This window comes from Sphaerodactylus townsendi, linkage group LG06, assembly GCF_021028975.2.
Source record: "Sphaerodactylus townsendi isolate TG3544 linkage group LG06, MPM_Stown_v2.3, whole genome shotgun sequence".
In the NCBI taxonomy this organism is placed as follows: domain Eukaryota; kingdom Metazoa; phylum Chordata; class Lepidosauria; order Squamata; family Sphaerodactylidae; genus Sphaerodactylus; species Sphaerodactylus townsendi.
Window position 1 is genome coordinate 95,591,823 of NC_059430.1, and position 16,799 is coordinate 95,608,621.

A 16,799-nucleotide genomic window follows, 5' to 3' on the forward strand; every position below is an offset into this window, starting at 1 on the left:
CGGTGTTTAGCCTCAATGCCTTCCTGCTGGGCTTTTAAAAAAGCATACAGGTGGCCACTGTGGGAAATGAGATGCTGGACTAGGTCTCAGTCTAGCAGGGCTGCTCTTAGGCTGCAATCCTAAAAACATTTTCCTAGGTTTAAACCCCATTGACTAGAATGGGATGCACTTCCCCAGGAACGTAGACCTGTTTAGATTTACTACCTTAATTAGGCAGCCAAAGTTAACTTCCTCCAAGCTGAAGTCAAGTAAAGGCAGTTCAATCTGGCTGATTAAAGGGGGGGGGCGGGGGGGGAGAGAGAGAATGAAATATTTTAAGGTGCTCTTACAGCACCATCTACAGGTGTAGCATCTGCAAGACAAGACTTTCCCGGTTGCACAGAAGAGAGAGAATAATTTTAAAAACAGCATAACTTTGAGACCTCTCGCCTCTGATAATAAATCCAGAAAGGTTTATTCTAAAAAGTGCCAGTCCCCAGCTTTGCAATGCTATGGGGTAATAGGGGAGCAGGGGAAGCTGTTTGAGCTTCACCCTTGCCTCCCTTAATAGAGTGAGGGACAAATTATTTGAATGACAGAAAGGCAGTAGTAGGATTTCCAGATGTAGGGAGAATTAATAATTGTGTGTAGGTTCAGTGTTGGTAGTTTGATGCCAATATAAGACCCAGATACTAGTGAATTGTAGACATTTGCAAAATCCCGACACTCAGGCTGTACTAGAGCTGGAAATTCTGGAACAAGCAGCAGTGCAGGGGCAATGGAAACCAAGTTCAATTTGTGCAAGCCATGGAAACATGACTTTGGATCCAGAGAGAAAGGGGTGGGGTGGGGAGTAGCAGTTAACGATGACTCCGCTTGAATGAATATTCAGACCTATCTTAATATGCTTCCGAATATTCTGAAATTTTGGGTTTATAGTGCACCATTTCTTTGAAGTACTAAAGGCATTCCTTTGTGCGTTTTCCAGGAAAGGAAAGCATTTTTTTTCTTTTTGCATGCCAAGTTTATTCAAAGCAAAGGCCAAAAATCCAGGGTCAGTTGCCAGTTAAAAGACTGCAGGGAGCCAGTGCCCGTTAATGCCGAGTTTGACAGGCGGACTACTTTTAAAAAAGAACATCCCTAGTGAGCTTGGAGTCTGCTGTCATTTGGCGAGGCGCATGTCTCTAGCTGGTATTTACCAGAGCGGGGGTAAGAATTACCCCCCTCCCGGTGCACCTTAATCTTCCCCAAAGGGCAAGCCCCCTGTTTCCACCGGCCACCCGGGGAAAAATCTGTTCCCGGATAAAAGTAAGTAGCCGCACGTGGGAAGGTCACATGACCGGACCAGTGGCTGCTTTGTGTCACATGACCCGAGTGTGTCCTCAAAGGGGAAGGGAAGCGGCGGCGGAGATGGGTATGGCGAAGCGAGCGCTCCCGCGTCTGGTAGCCTCTTTGCGGCCGGTGAGTGGCTGGGCTAGAGGCTCTCGCTGGTTGGGAGGGGGTTTGTTTGGCTGTGTGTCCCCCTCCTCAGCAGAGGTTCGTCCTAATGGTGGGAAGTTAACGCCTCCCAGATCAGTGCACTATGGAGACCCGAGTTCTAGGTTCTTCCCAACCAGGAAGGGATACCTAAAATTATTAGCCCAGTTCGCGTATTACAGCGAATATCCATCCATCCTGCATATGTGTGTACAAATGTTTGTAAGAGGTAGTGGGTTTCTCTCACTGGAGCAGCAGTGGCTTAGTGGCTAAGAGCAGGTGCACTCTGATCTGGAGGAACCGGGTTTGATTCCCCGCTCTGCTGCTTGAGTTGTGGAGGCTTATCTGGGGAATTCAGATTAGCCTGGGCACTCCCACCCACGCCAGCTGGGTGACCTTGGGCTAGTCACAGCTTTTCGGAGCTCTCTCAGCCTCACCGACTTCACAGGGTGTTTGTTGAGGGCAAGGGGAGGGCAAGGAGATTGTAAGCCCCTCTGAGTCTCCTACTGGAGAGAATCCAAACTCTTCTTCTACTCTTCTTCTCACTTTAGCTAGCAAATAGGGGAGAATATTGAGAGTTCTGTGTATTGGAAGCAGAGTTAGGGGGATCCATTTGTGAATACACCACACAGCTTGTGTGAACAAGAGAGGGTTTTTATATGGGACCTAAACTCAAACATATTAGATGCCGTGTACAGAGAATTGCATTTGGGAGTCAAACAGTTGGATTCTAGTATAGAATGACCCTGTGGGCAGTCAAGCACTGACTCGGTGCTACAGCCTGTGTATTCAGAGAGGTGGGTGGGAGAGGAGCCCAGCTGGCAGAATTATAAGAACAAGCCAGCTGGATCAGACCAAAGTCCATCTAGTCCAGCTCTTTGCTACTCGCAGTGGCCCACCAGGTGCCTTTGGGAGCTCACATGTAGGATGTGAACGCAATGGCCTTCTGTGGCTGTTGCTCCCGATCACCTGGTCTGTTAAGGCATTTGCAATCTCAGATCAAGGAGGATCAAGATTGGTAGCCATAAATCGACTTCTCCTCCATAAATCTGTCCAAGCCCCTTTTAAAGCTATCCAGGTTAGTGGCCATCACCACCTCCTGTGGCAGCATATTCCGAAACACCAATCACTGACGTTCATGCAAGTGAAGAAGTGTTTCCTTTTATTAGTCCTATAATTCTTCCCCAGCATTTCTGCAATGAATGCCCCTGGTTCTTAGTGATATGTGAGAGAGCATAAAAATTTCTCTCTGTCAACATTTTCTACCCCATGCATAATTTTGTAGACTTCAATCATATCCCCCCTCAGCCACCTCCTCTCCAAACTAAAGAGTCCCAAACGCTGCAGCCTCTCCTCATAGGGAAGGTGCTCCAGTCCCTCAATCATCATCCTTGTTGCCCTTCTCTGCACTTTTTTCTATCTCCTCAATATCCTTTTTGAGATGCGGCGACCAGAACTGGACACAGTACAATTGTAATGGACAATTGTAATGCACTGCCTTGCGAGGGTAGCTCAGTGATCCCCTTTAAAAAGAGGAGCAGGCTGAAGAAGTTCTCCAAGCCTGAAGTTTTCTAGTCTGTTAGTTGATCTGACTTAGGTCATGATCCTCGACTGGGATGAGCAACCTTTTTGCCTCAGTGTCTATGCTGGAGGTTCCGGGTTGGAAACCAGCTCTTCCTGTTTACAGTTCTGGTCGTTTGAACTATTTTGCAGCTGCAAGGTAGTAAGCTGTCAAATTGTCAAGGGGCTTGAGGGCTGGATGAAAAGTTTCTGTGTGTCACATGTGGCCCCTGGGTTGCACTTTGCCCATGTGTGATCTCAGAAGCTAGAATAACAATGATCCTGCAGTTTCTCATGAGTTAGGCATTTTAAATGAGGCTGTGTGTGAAAATGTCATGCTAACCCCTGCTTTGATTATTTTTCCCCCACTCATCCATCCCTTTTTCTTACAGCTCAGCTCAACAGCCAGTCCTCTTCCCAGGCACGTTAAAATAGTTGAGGTTGGTCCACGGGACGGCCTGCAGAATGAAAAGGTAATTAAGAGCATCTGAGCTGCCCTGCTGGATCAGGCCAATACAGAATCAGGTTTCACGCAGTTCTCTTGGAAGGCCAAAAAAGAAGAAGCAAAGGTGTTTCCCAGTGCTGCCTCCCAGCACTAGTATACTGCCTCTGTGTGGAGGTTTTATTTAGTCCAGCGGTTCTCAACCTATGGGTCACAACCCCTTTGGGGGTCGAACGATCTTTTCACAGGGGTTGCCTAAGACCATCGGAAACACATATTTCCAATGGTCTTAGGAACCGAGACACAAATAATTTTATGGTTGGGGGTCACCACAACATGAGGAACTGTATTAAAGGGTCGTGGCATTAGAAAGGTTGAGAACCACTGATTTAGTCACTGTAGCTAGCAGCCATTGATGGCCATACAACTGAGCATGGCTATAAACCTGTAGTATGCTTTTGCTGTATTCCTGATAGTTGAATCTTCTGATTCTCAAACTTTCTGCTACAACAGCATCAGTACTAGGATTTTTCAACAGTTATTGAAGTTTAACAAGTCCACCTTCACCTTGCATCTTGAGTTTCATTTTCTATGCAAACCAAACATGTTGGTTAACAGAAATGTGCCAGGGTAGATCAATGGGCTATGTACAATTTAGGATTAGGATCTCAACTTCGCCATGGATGTATTGAAAAAAACACCCTTGGGCTAGCTCAGGGGTAGGGAACCTGCGGCTCTCCAGATGTTCAGGAACTACAATTCCCATCAGCCCCTACAAGCATGGCCAATTGGCCATGCTGACAGAGGCTGATGGGAATTGTAGTTCCTGAACATCTGGAGAGCCGCAGGTTTCCTACCCCTGGTCATTCACACATTCTCAACACGTTAGCTTTTAGGTAAAATAGCTCAAAAATTAAAACATCTGTGAAGTGCGTGTCACCTGCCTCTTGGCTTCTGAGAACATAGGTAACGTCAGAAATCAGATTTCAGTTCCTGTGCATAAACTTTTCATGGTTTTTGATATATCGAATATGTCACACATGTATGTGTGCAGTAGTATATGTGATGGCTGTGCAGTCCCAGGTCAAATGCATCCTAAATAACCTTGATTATGTATCTGCAAAATGTGGAAGCTAGGGGGCTGGCACTGTCAAGAGAATGCCCTCAAAATGCCACCATGGGTGGATATGAAAGAACTAGGTGGAAGGACGTTTATGCTATGGTGGAAATATAATTTTTGTTGTATTCAGAGGTAATAGTTGTGGGGTAGAACTGCTCCTTTGAATTCAGACAATCCCAGGTTCAGTCCTGGGCATCTCCAGTTAAAGTATCTTAAGCTGTAGGTGCTGAGAGAGCATTTTCTCAGCTTGAGACCCCAGGAAGTCTCTTCTAGTCAGAACAGACAGTGGAGAGAGATGGCCAGTGGCATTGAGACAGCTTCCTAGTTCAACCTGTGAAGGCTGCTCAGTTGGGTGAAGGTGAGCATTGACGTCTTTGAAATATCTGCTCTGTGGTAACCTAAGAGCGGTTGGGGAACTTTGGTGTAATATTGACTCTCCTTTGTTTACCTGTTCTAAAGTCAGTTGTGCGCCTGTGGATTGCAACAGAGGGAATCTTTGCCCCTTTGGCCAGGTGCCTAGTCAGCAAGACTCCCAGTTACGGAAAAGCAGTTAAAGTAGGCCTTCTGTATATGTCAACCAATTATGTACAAGATGTATAATATTTGAAAGGGAACCAGTTACAATAACATTAAAAATTAAAAGAAGATGAAAAGTTAAAAGAACTCACCTTTTTGAATAAATTTGCAATTATTCATTCTAATCTCTGATATATCAGTCCAACTCACCAGCAAATTTGCTCATCCTGTTTGCTACTCAAGAATAGAAACTTCACTTTCCCCCTTTCTTTCCTACCTGCCCTGGCTGCAGTGGTGTAGCGCCAAGGGGGCGGGGGCACACAATGAACCAGGTGCATGCTGGGGCGGGGGCATTCCAGGATGGGGGCATGGCAGGGGCGCATGAAGTATGCCTGCCCCAGGCACAGTTCCCCCTTGCTCCGGCCCTGCACGGCTGCTATAACTTTTTTTATTTCTCAGGATTTACGGGTGATTATTTTGTATTTCCATTTGGATCGAACCCCATTCTGCATTAATTTTTCTTTTTACTTTCACAGTGTCAAAATTGAAATTATTGAATCTAGTTACTGCATTGTTTGGGGCTGATTTTTTTCAACCCTGACTGTTCCTCCTTTTGTAGAGAACTTCCACCTATCCCTGAGTGTCTTCCCACTTGGATTTTTTGATATGTACATGACATAAGAACATAAGAAAGAGCCTGCTGGATCAGACCAGAGTCTATCTAGTCCATCTAAATTAACTGCAAAACCTTTATGCATCTATGAATCATGTGAATCTTGATACATCAGTGCACTTTGGCTTCTTAGTAAATACTTTTTGCTTTTACTTTTTGAAACTTTGCAGTGAGGGCTAGAAAGTCACTTAAAAAAAGAATGCTATGACCTTAGGGTTCAAATAATTTGTAGATCACATGTAACATGTATAGAACCCAAGTCTGGTCCATGTGTCACACACCTTGACTTAGATTACATGGAAATAAATGTACTGCTTAATTTTTAAGTCTGTTCATATTTAACACAGTCAAATTCCTCACTGTGGCTTAGATTTTATACAGCCAGTTTCTTCCAGTTTAAGGTTAAAAGAATGGGGAAAATGATGTCATAGACTTTCCATCAGTGAAGAATGTTTGTGTCTTTTTTTCTTCTTTCTTTGTAGAACATTGTCCCCACACAAGTGAAAATAGACTTTATCAACATGCTGTCAGAAACTGGTCTTTCAGTCATAGAAGCTACCAGTTTTGTGTCTCCAAAATGGGTTCCTCAGGTTAGTAGTGGTTATAACTAAGTCTGCTGGAAGAGCTGCTAGTGTGCGAGCCATGTTGTGGTATAGGTCAAGCTGCATGGGTTTGTATGTGGGAGATTGGGGCTTAAACTTTTGGCTGACTAGTTTCTGGTCTGCCTAGTTTACTTCACAAAGTTGTTATGTGCATGAATTGTGAAATCATTGTATACCCCTAATTAGATATGTGGAAGCCTGGAGAGAAATGGTGGGAGAGGGGTCCTTGCCTTGTTCCCTTCTTTTTCATTCTTTTTCCAGTCTGAGAAATTGAGAATGGGGGCTGTATTTTTTCAGTGTTTTTCATTTCCCTGCTACACCGTGACAACTGTAACTGTTAACTATGGAATTAATAATTTTAGTTGAAAGTACTATGGGTTATTTGCATATTTGGCAGTGAGTTGGCCTCCCCTACCTTAGCAGAGATGGAATTAAAACTTTGCCAATAGACAGTCCTGATTCTGTGTTCAGAATATATCAAACATTTGGAGCAGATTCAGTCTGACCTTTTGTATTTTCCGCTGTCTCAATTTTGTTTGGGCTTTGCTAGTTATGGAAAGAACACTGAAAACGTATCCCCCATCCTCTAAAACAGTCAAGTGTTTCATGAGATCTCAGTAGACTTTGCTCATACAAATTCTGCATAGCTGTGCCATCATGAGGGCTGGAAACAGAATTGCAATTCAGTACAAATATAAACTGTAAGGCATGGACTGTGTGGTGCTGGGCATTGTGTGTAGACAAGTACTGGAATCAATTGTCCCTGATGAGCCGATCTGTAGTCTCCTTGACTTTGATGGAGAGATGGGCTTTCACAAGTGCCTCTCGCGTACTTTCCAAGCATGGAGTTGGTAACTGCAGAACTTAAATGTTAATTTCAGGGAGTAGAATGGATCAGTAATGCCATATGATCATTTGGGAAGGTACAGAATATCGAAGTTAGCTTGTTTGTGTATGGGAGCTAAGAACTCTTTAATGAGCCTCTTTGTTTCCTGTGTAGATGGCAGATCATGCTGAAGTCATGCAAGGCATTCACAAGGTTTCGGGCATCAACTACCCCGTTCTGACCCCCAATCTTAAAGGCTTTCAAGCAGCGGTAAGGAGAGCTTGCAAGACAGATCTCACGGATTGGAGATCCTGAAGTGGGAAGTTCATCTCTCTGGCTGTGGTTAACGCCTCCTATTCCTTCATGGCTACAGAGCTCCTTTTTATCTGCAGCCCTACCTTGTCTGCAAGGGCTGTTAGTTTATTTCATTGGATTAAGCAGGATCATAGTAGCCCTGTTCACAAGTTACCGTTAATGCACCCACAATCCATGTACAATAGACACTTTATTCATAAATTGAGTAATTCTCATGTTACAGTGAAGGCACATAAAACTGAGCATGCGATACAAACCCTAGATTTATCCAGGTACAGCAGAGGCATAGCACCAGTGGGGTGGGGTGGGGTGGGGCATGATGCCCCTGGCAGAGCTGCGGCAGAAGTGTGGCCAGGCCACGGAGGAGGCGGATGCTGCTGTGGCAGAGGCGCAGGGCATGCCTGCGCCCTGGGCAGAGTTTCTTGTCGCTCTGCCTCTGAGATACAGTACTACAAACTGCTTTGGATTCTTCCATTGGGGGAGAAAAGTGAGGCATGTAAATAAATACAATTTTAAATGGTAGGCAAAAACCTCTGTAATCTTTGAATTCCACTGTTTGCTTTAAAAACAAACACACACAACATGGATTTCATGACCCATTGCTTTCCAAAAGTTTTGGGTCTTATCTTGAGATACCTGCTGCTGCCCTGCCACAGAAATGAATCTGACCAGGTTCTCCAGCTGCCTGAATTGTGTGTTCAGAATTCATTGTAGACCAAGACAAAAAAAATGTAAAATTCAGTTTAAGTGGCACAGCTAGCCGTCATCCCCAGAGCCAACTCAGATGCAAAGATCTTGCCAGATTTCTGGAAGGTGACCAGTTTGGGCTCTTTGGGGCCAGTGGGAGGTAGTTTGTAGGTACACCTTCAGTTTGTTGTTGATCCCTTTTGCTGAACTCTCCTCTTCTTTATGTGTGGGCAGGTGGCAGCAGGAGCCAAGGAGGTGTCAATCTTTGGGGCAGCCTCAGAGCTCTTCACGAAGAAGAACATCAACTGCTCCATTGATGAAAGCCTACAGAGATTTAGTGATGTGCTGAGTGCAGCAAAAGAAGCCAGCGTCCCGGTCCGAGGGTGAGAGAGAGGGCTGGATGCCACCTCCAGTGACTGATGGGGATCTCTATGTGTTGAATCTGCTGTGATGTTGAAACTAGAAGGGCAGCTGATGTGTGGGGGAGAAAGTTAAGGAAGAAAAGACCTAGCTCCTCTGCTTTTTTGAAAGTGGAGGATAGGATTTTGTGTGGCAGAGTGCTTTCTCTGCAGAAGCTCTCAGGTTCAGTCCTTGGCATCTCCCATTAAAAGGATCAGGGGGTGAGAAAGGCCTTATTCTAAAGACCCTGGAGAGATTCTGCCAATCAGAGTAGATAGTTCTTGCTAGACTAATATTCCGATTTCATAAAAGTTGTTACAGGTCAGAGCTCTGGTATTTTTGCTAATAAGCGGCACAGTTGAATACTCTGTATTTTAGAGCAGGCTTCAGCTTGAAGTAGGCTTAGAAAGAACAAGAAACTGGAACTGAAACTATTTCCTTGACTGTAAGCAACTTTCTTGTGGTAATGAATTCCATAAGTCACTTGCACAAAAGACTTCAGTTGAGGTAGCACTGCAGTAAGGAAAGCCTTCTGATGGCTGAGTCTCTTGGCAGAAGGGCCTCCTCAAAAAGTATATCCTTTCCCATTTTCATCTTCCATACACTACTGTTTAGGCGAGTTGGTGCTGTGTGTGGGTTGAGCGACATCTAAGATTCCTTCAGGCAGCTTGTTCTAAAACTCCCCATGTCCAATTCTTCTTTTGCTGCAGGGGAACCAGTTTCTGAGTTGGGAAAAGCTGTTGGCCACACCTCCCCCTAAATAGGATGTAGTAACGCAACATTTCTTTCCCTGCTTGTAGGTATGTCTCCTGTGTCCTTGGCTGTCCTTACGAAGGAAAGATTGCTCCAGCTAAAGTAGCAGAAGTGAGTGCCTGCCGTTCTCTGCCACATACATTCTTGATGTCAAAGATACATCCAGTATAATCATTGGGGGGCTTCATCCCACCTTGTATCAGCTTGTCCCATGTCTGATACTCTGCTACACACCTACCTGACTGCAATGGTCATCTTTGGAAGCCATGCTTCAGGTACCCTAGCATGGTCTAGTGGTTAAGAGCAGGTGGACTCTAATCTGGAGAACGGATTTGATTCCCCACTCCTCCAGATGAGCAGTGGAGTCTTATCTGGTGAACTGGATTTGTTTCCACACTCCTACACATGAAGCCTGCTGGGTGACCCTGGGCTAGTCAAAGTTTGTTCAAAACTCTCAGCCCCACCTATCTCACAAGGCTGTTGTGAGGAGAGCAAGGGAAAAGAGTTTATAAACTTTCCTGAGTCTCCTTACAGGACAGAAAGGAGTGGGGTATAAATCCAAACTCATTTTCTTCTCTGAGATTAAGCTGATGACAACCCAGGAGAGGGCTTTCTCAGTTGTGGCACCAAAACTCTGCAACTACCCCCAGAGAGATTTGTATGTCCCTTTCTGTTGCCATTTTCTGCCAGCAGGTGGAGACTTTGTGTTTGGCATTCCTCGGTGATCTATGCTTTCTCCTTAATGTTTTAATAGTTCTGGACTGTTGTGAGGTTTCCAGGCTGTATGGCTGTGTTCCAGTGGCATTTTCTCCTGACATTTCACCTGCATCTGTGGCTGACATCTTTAGAGGATCAGGAGAAAATGCTACTGGAACATGACCATACAGCCCTTTTTGAGAGAATGGGATCCTGAAAGCAAGATGCCCCTCCTGAACTCTTCTGTTCTTTGTTACAGGTGTCAAAGAAAATGTATGCCATGGGTTGCTATGAGATCTCATTGGGTGACACCATTGGTGTTGGGACACCTGGCGCCATGAGGGAGATGCTCTCTGCAGTCATGAAAGAGGTTCCTGTCGAGGCTCTCGCAGCGCATTGCCACGATACTTATGGGCAGGCCCTGGCCAACACGCTGGTGGCGCTCCAGGTGGGTTTCTCTTCCTTGTTTAGGACTCCATAACCAAAGGCATCATAAGCTTAAAAAAATGTGCCTCAAGCAATTTGGGCAAGCTACACAAAGGAAATGATAAAGTGGGTTGTTGACCAGTCTAACAGACAGGTGGGGAATTAACCCCCCCACACACACACACACACACATATATATACACACGACCCCCTCCCATTGGACTTGCCTGTGGAGTGGAATCCACACACAAAATTCTTCCCGAAAGAATGTTTGCGCCCTATCTGCTATGATTGCACCTTTCAGAACTGTTGTCTTGCAATCATGGTAAATTGTGATGGTCAAAATAAACAGGGTTTTGAAGTCAAAACCCTCGGGGAGGGGGGGGGAGTTTTCCTGAGTTCACTTTTTCAAATTTGAATTGATGAGCCCATGCAGTTCTAAGTTCTTAGAAACTTGGCAAATATTCCTGGAGATGTTTCCTTTATTTTACAGATGGGTGTAAGTGTGGTTGATTCCTCAGTGGCCGGTCTTGGAGGCTGCCCCTATGCACAAGGAGCTTCTGGGAATGTCGCAACTGAAGATATGGTGTACATGCTTCATGGCCTGGGCATCCATACAGTAAGTCTGCTGTTTTAATTTCTGCTCCTTTTGAACTGTAATCAGAAGTGGGTGCTTTTTGCTGGGGCTAAATATGTTCTGTGTGTTAGAGGCAGTGGAAGGGGATGTTTGCTCTGCCTTTTGGATGCTGGAAATTTGCAGCTTCAGCCTGTCCTGCTATTTTTTGTACTTTATATTTAAAATATGTATATGCCTGCCTTTCTTCTCACAGTTCAGGACCCAAGGCAGATTACAAAAAACCATAGTACATTAACCCTGTATCCCAACATTTAGTTGAAAGTACATTAAAAATACATTAAAATAACCTATCTGTAGTACACTTGTTTATAGCCATTCCCTTTTGCCAGGGGGACACAGAACTGCCCTGAAAGCTCTCTGGAATAACTCAGTGTTACAGCTTTCTCATAAAGCCTGGATGGTTGAAGCCCCCCCCCCCCCCCAATAGCCTCCTCCAGAAGTCTGTGGCACAGGCAGAACTTGTATCTTTATCTGTTGAATTCACACATTCTGATCTGTTCCCAGGTCAGCTTATAGCAGAAACGCAAGAAAAATTAAAAGCCTTCAAATTAAACACAGCTAGAACAGCAAAACCGGCATTTTAAAAATATAGCAAGAGTCAAAGTGGGTGACAACTGGATATCCCTGGGAAGGAGTATACTATCACTGAAGTGCCATCATTAAGGCTAGGCGATAACTGCATGTATAATTCTGTTTTAGTGGTAATAGTTATTACATTCTTATTTGTGTTAGCTCTCCTGAATATTGACTCACTGTGTAAATGATAAATAAAATGAACTTGTGTAAACTGTCAGGCAATAGATGCCTGTCATCTTCCCCTCTCTCAAGGTTTGTTGTTCGGGAGTTTTCTGTTGGTAGGGCTGGCTTGGAGAGTTTTGAATAACCTCTTAATGTGTAGAAACGGGCAGTGAAACCTTCTCGTGGCCTGCAGGTCTGTAAGGGACATCAGCTGATGCAAACCAAACTAATATTAAAGTGTTAGCAAGAGTGGCCAGTGTAAAAGCATCAACCCTGTTTGTTGGAAAGAGGCACGATACTAAATTCAAATGTCATTGATAAATTATTTGCCTCTTAACTATTTAACATTTGCATGCTACTAAAATTTTAGAAACTTCACAATATTTGCCTTTCTAAAAAGGTGTGTGTGTGTGAATACTTCCAGATTTTTAAAAGGTGCCACTTAACGTTAGAAGAGAAGGCCTTTTTAGTATTCCTGTTTATGGTAAAGCACCAGAATTGAGACAGTCTTTCTATCAGCCCTTCTCTTTAAAATTGGACTTGCTGGTTTATTGGCTACTGCTGAATCGGATGAAGTTACCAGTTAAAGCATGCAAGTATAGCTTTATTCCCTAGCACAGCTGTCCCCAATCTTGTGGCACCTGTGGACCATTTTGGAATTTTGAGTAGGAGAAGTGGTCATCACCACAAAATGGTGGCGGTGGCAGGCAGGCCCAATCACAGTATGTGGGAAGGTTGCAGGCCAAGTGCCTTCCTATGATGGAGGAAGCTGTTTCCAGACACAAAGGCAATGCCTCTTAGATTCTTCTGAAATATCTCCTGCTTGAGTGAAGCTTAGGAAAGTCAGAACAGGAAGAAGCAAGTGGGCACTAGGAAACACATTATCAGGCCCTATGTTGTGGATCACGGTCTGTGTGTGTTTTACTGCCATGGTCACAATAACTGAATGTCTGAAGGAGTCCAGTGCACATAGGTTCCTGTTTTCAGAATTATTTCATTATTATTACTAAATTTGGTTCATGTGCAAAATAGTTACGGTTCTCTCTTCTCCTCCCCGTCCACCTTTTCCTTTGAAGGGTGTGGACCTACCGAAGCTCCTTGATGCCGGCGCCTTCATCTGCAAAGCACTGAACAGGAAGACCAGTTCAAAAGTGGCCCAGGCATCTTGCAAACTGTGAAACAGACCATGCCTTCACCAGACTGAGAGCAAAAGGGCACCAGTGGTCTGGCATCTGCCAGCTCACCTAGTTTTATTGAAGCACTCTTTGCCAGGACGTTCAGATTTTACTGTGCAATTGGTCTGGGACACTGTATGCACTTGAACCCTGCTGGATCTCTAGGACCTCTTCGGAAAGATCTCTAATTCTGCTAGTTGCTGCTGGCCTCCAAAGAGTTGGGGAAATAGTCCTTGGTTCTTGCTGTTCTGCATGCTTCTTTTGAGCTGATGTCGCAGTTTGGAGTACAGCTGCGTGGAAGAAACCATTCTCTTGGAGTGAAATGCGCGTCAAACTAATAGTTCTCAGCATCAGAAAGTTATTGTGTCCATCCCCTTCCTGTGGCATTTCATGCTGACTGAATCGTCAAATCTAGGCAGCATCAAACTCACTGGTGGGACAGAAATCAGTGTCCCACTAAGTAAAATCAGTTGATTGTTGAATTGTGCCACTTACAGGTGGATGCAGATGCAACTATAGAGTTGCCTTTAAGGTCATCTGACTAACAGGGAATTTCCATCCTTCAGTATACTTGTCTTAAGCCACTTTTTGCTACATGGCATTTTTTGAAGGTCTGTGTTAAAGGAACATAGCTGGCAGTTTTCTCTAGTACATCACCAGTTTCCTAGAGAGAATTCCAGCCTTTTCCACATTGGTGTACCAACACATGTTTGTTTCGAGGTGCCCTGTTGAGCAAGAAATGGTTCACTGAGACATGCAAGTCGTGTGCCTTTTCCAGCCAGAATTACTCCTGTAAACTCACTCATTGGCAGCCAGTTTAATGGAAAGGATGTTTGTTCTTTCTTAGCCTTTTTTATTAAAACCTATTTTTTCTTTAAGTCTATTTAAGAAATATTTCGTTCCTTAATAAAGGAGATTTCTGTGTCAGCTGACTCCTTTCTTTCATATCGATTACCCATAAATTGGTTTCTTAAAAAATATTCTCAGTATCCTAAATGTACATATTTATTTATTTATTTCATTTGTTATTTAAATTTATAGACCACCCAATCCCCAAGGGTTTTGATTGACAAAAATAATATAATGTACCACGATTACCATAAGAGCCGGTTACCATTCATATTTTCAAGCAGGGCCATTTCCCAGGTCTTGGTCAGGGGTTTTTAGTTTGAAGAGTTTTCAAACTGTCAATTAAGGGCAAGTGGTCAAGCAAAGGTAGCTATCTTGTTTGAAGCATTGGATATATCTTAAATGGAGGATGATGTGATTTGAGGTTTTTTTCTTTCCAGCAGGGACCCAAAGTGGTTCTCCATTTCATCATCTCAACAAGTTCCTGCCCCAAGTTCACCCAGCAGGCTTCCATGGCACAGCAGAAATTTGCACCTAGGTTTCCCAGATCTTGTCTCACACTCTATAACCATTACACCTCAGTGGCTCCTAGTGAGGCGGCAGTACTCCCATTTTTCTCTCACTACCAATTTTAGAAACGGGAATGAACTGATATTCTGGTGTAAAGTATGAGCTGGCTTGTGGTTTGCTGGCTGTCCTTAGCCTGTTTCCTCTATCTAAGCAAGCAAGCAAGCCTTTATTGGCATAGACAACAGTACAACAATAGTAAAAAAAACTGATTAAAAAAACATATACAGTACAGGAAATAAATGTTAAGTGGAGGGAAGTCTACTGGCATTTAGTAATTTCCAGGAGAAAGTCTGCCACTATCATACAGAGAGAAGGATCAGGATTGTCTAGCAAGTGTAATCTAAATAAATTGGGCAGATCAGGTAAATGTAAAGGAGTAAGATACTTGGATCGGATTTCCTTGAATCTGAAACAGTGTAGTAATTGGTGGGCCAGAGATTCAACCGAGCCATCATTACATGGGCACAATCTTTTAGCCTTTTCTTGCTTGTTAAATCTGCCATGTAACAAGGCAGAAGGCATAACATTAAACCTGGTGAGCATTATGGCTCTCCTTTGAGCAGGGTTTATTAAACAATACAGGTAGTGTGCCAAGTGGCCCTGTTCAAATGGGAGAGAAAAATACAGGGGGAGCATGTTTTCTTGGCTGCGGTGAGACATACTGTAAGATGTAGCAAGGAGAGTAGATGTAGTAATGCTGACATACTGTTAGATGTAGCAAGGAGAGCGGCCTTCCTATGGGTTGCCCATGAAAGGTTATAGGAGAATGAAAGGCTGAGGTACTTATAGCACTTAACCTGTTAATTTGGGTGCTATTCATTGCCCGTGTGAGCTTCTTAAAGCGCCTAGAGAAAACCAAAACCTTGGTTTTTTCATAATTAATTGTCAGTCTGTTGGATTCACAGTAATCCACACAGTGCTTCATTAAGTGTCTGAGGCCAACTCTGGATCGAGAGAGAAGGACAGCAGCATCTGCATGGAGGAGAATTGATACATGGGATGAACCCAGTTTTGGGGCATGGCTGTTCACAGCTGAGAGAGAAGAGGGGAGGTTACTTTAAAAAAGATTGAAAAGAGTGGGGGCCAGGATATTCTGGTGTAAAGTATGAGCTGGCTTGTGGTTTGCTGGCTGTCCTTAGCCTGTTTCCTCTATCTCTAAGAGGGATAATGGCAGTATTTGTCCCACAGGCACTCTTGAGCCTGTTGCAGGGAAGAATGATTACTAGCAAGACAGCAGAGCAGCTAAGTTTGGTCCCTGGGCAAACCTCTAAGGGTGGACCCAGGACTGTGATTTTTTGTGTCCTAACAATGTGTGTGGTGAGCCAGCTCAGCAGGCTCCAGGAAGGAAGCTAGAAGCCACAGTTATCTTATATTTAGACCTGTCTGGCTGGGGGTTGCAGACAGCCTGGCTTCTGACTGGTTGTTCTTGGGTGGGGAGAAACTGGGCAAAACTTGAAGCTCACCTCAGCCTTGATCATTGTTCTCAATGTCAGAATTTATCCCTGCAGCACATACAAAGGAGATTTTTTAAAGCTTGCCAGACATGCCTTTTCCTCCCCGCTAGGGAACAGAACTTAACATTCAGCATTCACAGAAAGGGATTCTTGGGCCAGCAGAGGTGACCTGGAGACCAAAGCCAGGTCCTATCACCACTTCTTTATTTGAGCCGACCAATAGAATGGCAAGACTCTGTCTGCAGATACGATACTGAGGGATGTTTTCTCTTAGAAAGTTTCCCAAGTATAAAAGAATATTAGAATTTTCAAGGGTGACATATACTGTGTCTTCAGACTCGTGCTTGGTACCTGTGTGAATTTTTAGGGAGCAGGATAGAATAGCGAGCAAAATATTTTTTTTCCTAACTGAATATCCTAATTATTTGTTGCGCTTCATGCAGTTCACAATTTAAAATCATGCACCTTTTTGAGTGGATTCTCCACACACATGCACACATCAATGCACATGTGCAAGCTGTTTCAGTGTAAATTTTTGAGCAATGACTTTAATTGTGATGCAGAGTGAAGAATGAGGAAGCAACCATTAAGTTATCTGGGATCTGTCTGGTGGCAATGCTCCTCCCTTGCACTAGAGGAGAGCATTGCTGTTGACCAGATGATTTTTGGCTGCTGGCTTACAGGAAACCACAAAATTATTTTTAAAGCTCTCAAAGTTTTTAAACTAAAGAGAAATTCTGTTCTCTAGCCTGCTGACAAAATATTTTCAAGGGGAGCTTCATTCTCTAGACGAGTTTCTGCTGTGTCACTTTCTCCACTTCAGTCTATTGTATATTCAAATCCTATCCAGAAGAAACAAAAGGGCTACACCAGTCACAACAGATAAAAAATAAGGCCCGATAGTGT

At 44.0% G+C, this 16,799-nt stretch overlaps 1 protein-coding gene across 1 annotated transcript; it reads left to right on the top strand.

The window, feature by feature from the left end:
• The first annotated feature begins 1,335 nt into the window (after positions 1 to 1,335).
• HMGCL (3-hydroxy-3-methylglutaryl-CoA lyase) lies at positions 1,336 to 13,947 on the top strand. Its single transcript, XM_048499093.1, has 9 exons — positions 1,336 to 1,440; positions 3,408 to 3,488; positions 6,249 to 6,356; positions 7,369 to 7,464; positions 8,431 to 8,579; positions 9,396 to 9,459; positions 10,304 to 10,492; positions 10,964 to 11,089; positions 12,922 to 13,947. Exons 1-9 carry the CDS (start codon positions 1,345 to 1,347, stop codon positions 13,021 to 13,023), a joined length of 1,011 nt encoding a protein of 336 aa, XP_048355050.1. The 5' UTR covers positions 1,336 to 1,344; the 3' UTR covers positions 13,024 to 13,947.
• Positions 13,948 to 16,799: the final 2,852 nt, after the last annotated feature.

Excerpts from the sequence above, each read along its gene's own strand:
- HMGCL (XM_048499093.1), top strand. The coding sequence starts at position 1,345 with ATGACCCGAGTGTGTCCTCAAAGGGGAAGGGAAGCGGCGGCGGAGATG. Across the intron at positions 1,441-3,407 it reads TGGTAGCCTCTTTGCGGCCG|CTCAGCTCAACAGCCAGTCC; the intron begins GTGAGTGGCTGG and ends TTTTTCTTACAG. Across the intron at positions 10,493-10,963 it reads ACACGCTGGTGGCGCTCCAG|ATGGGTGTAAGTGTGGTTGA; the intron begins GTGGGTTTCTCT and ends TTTATTTTACAG.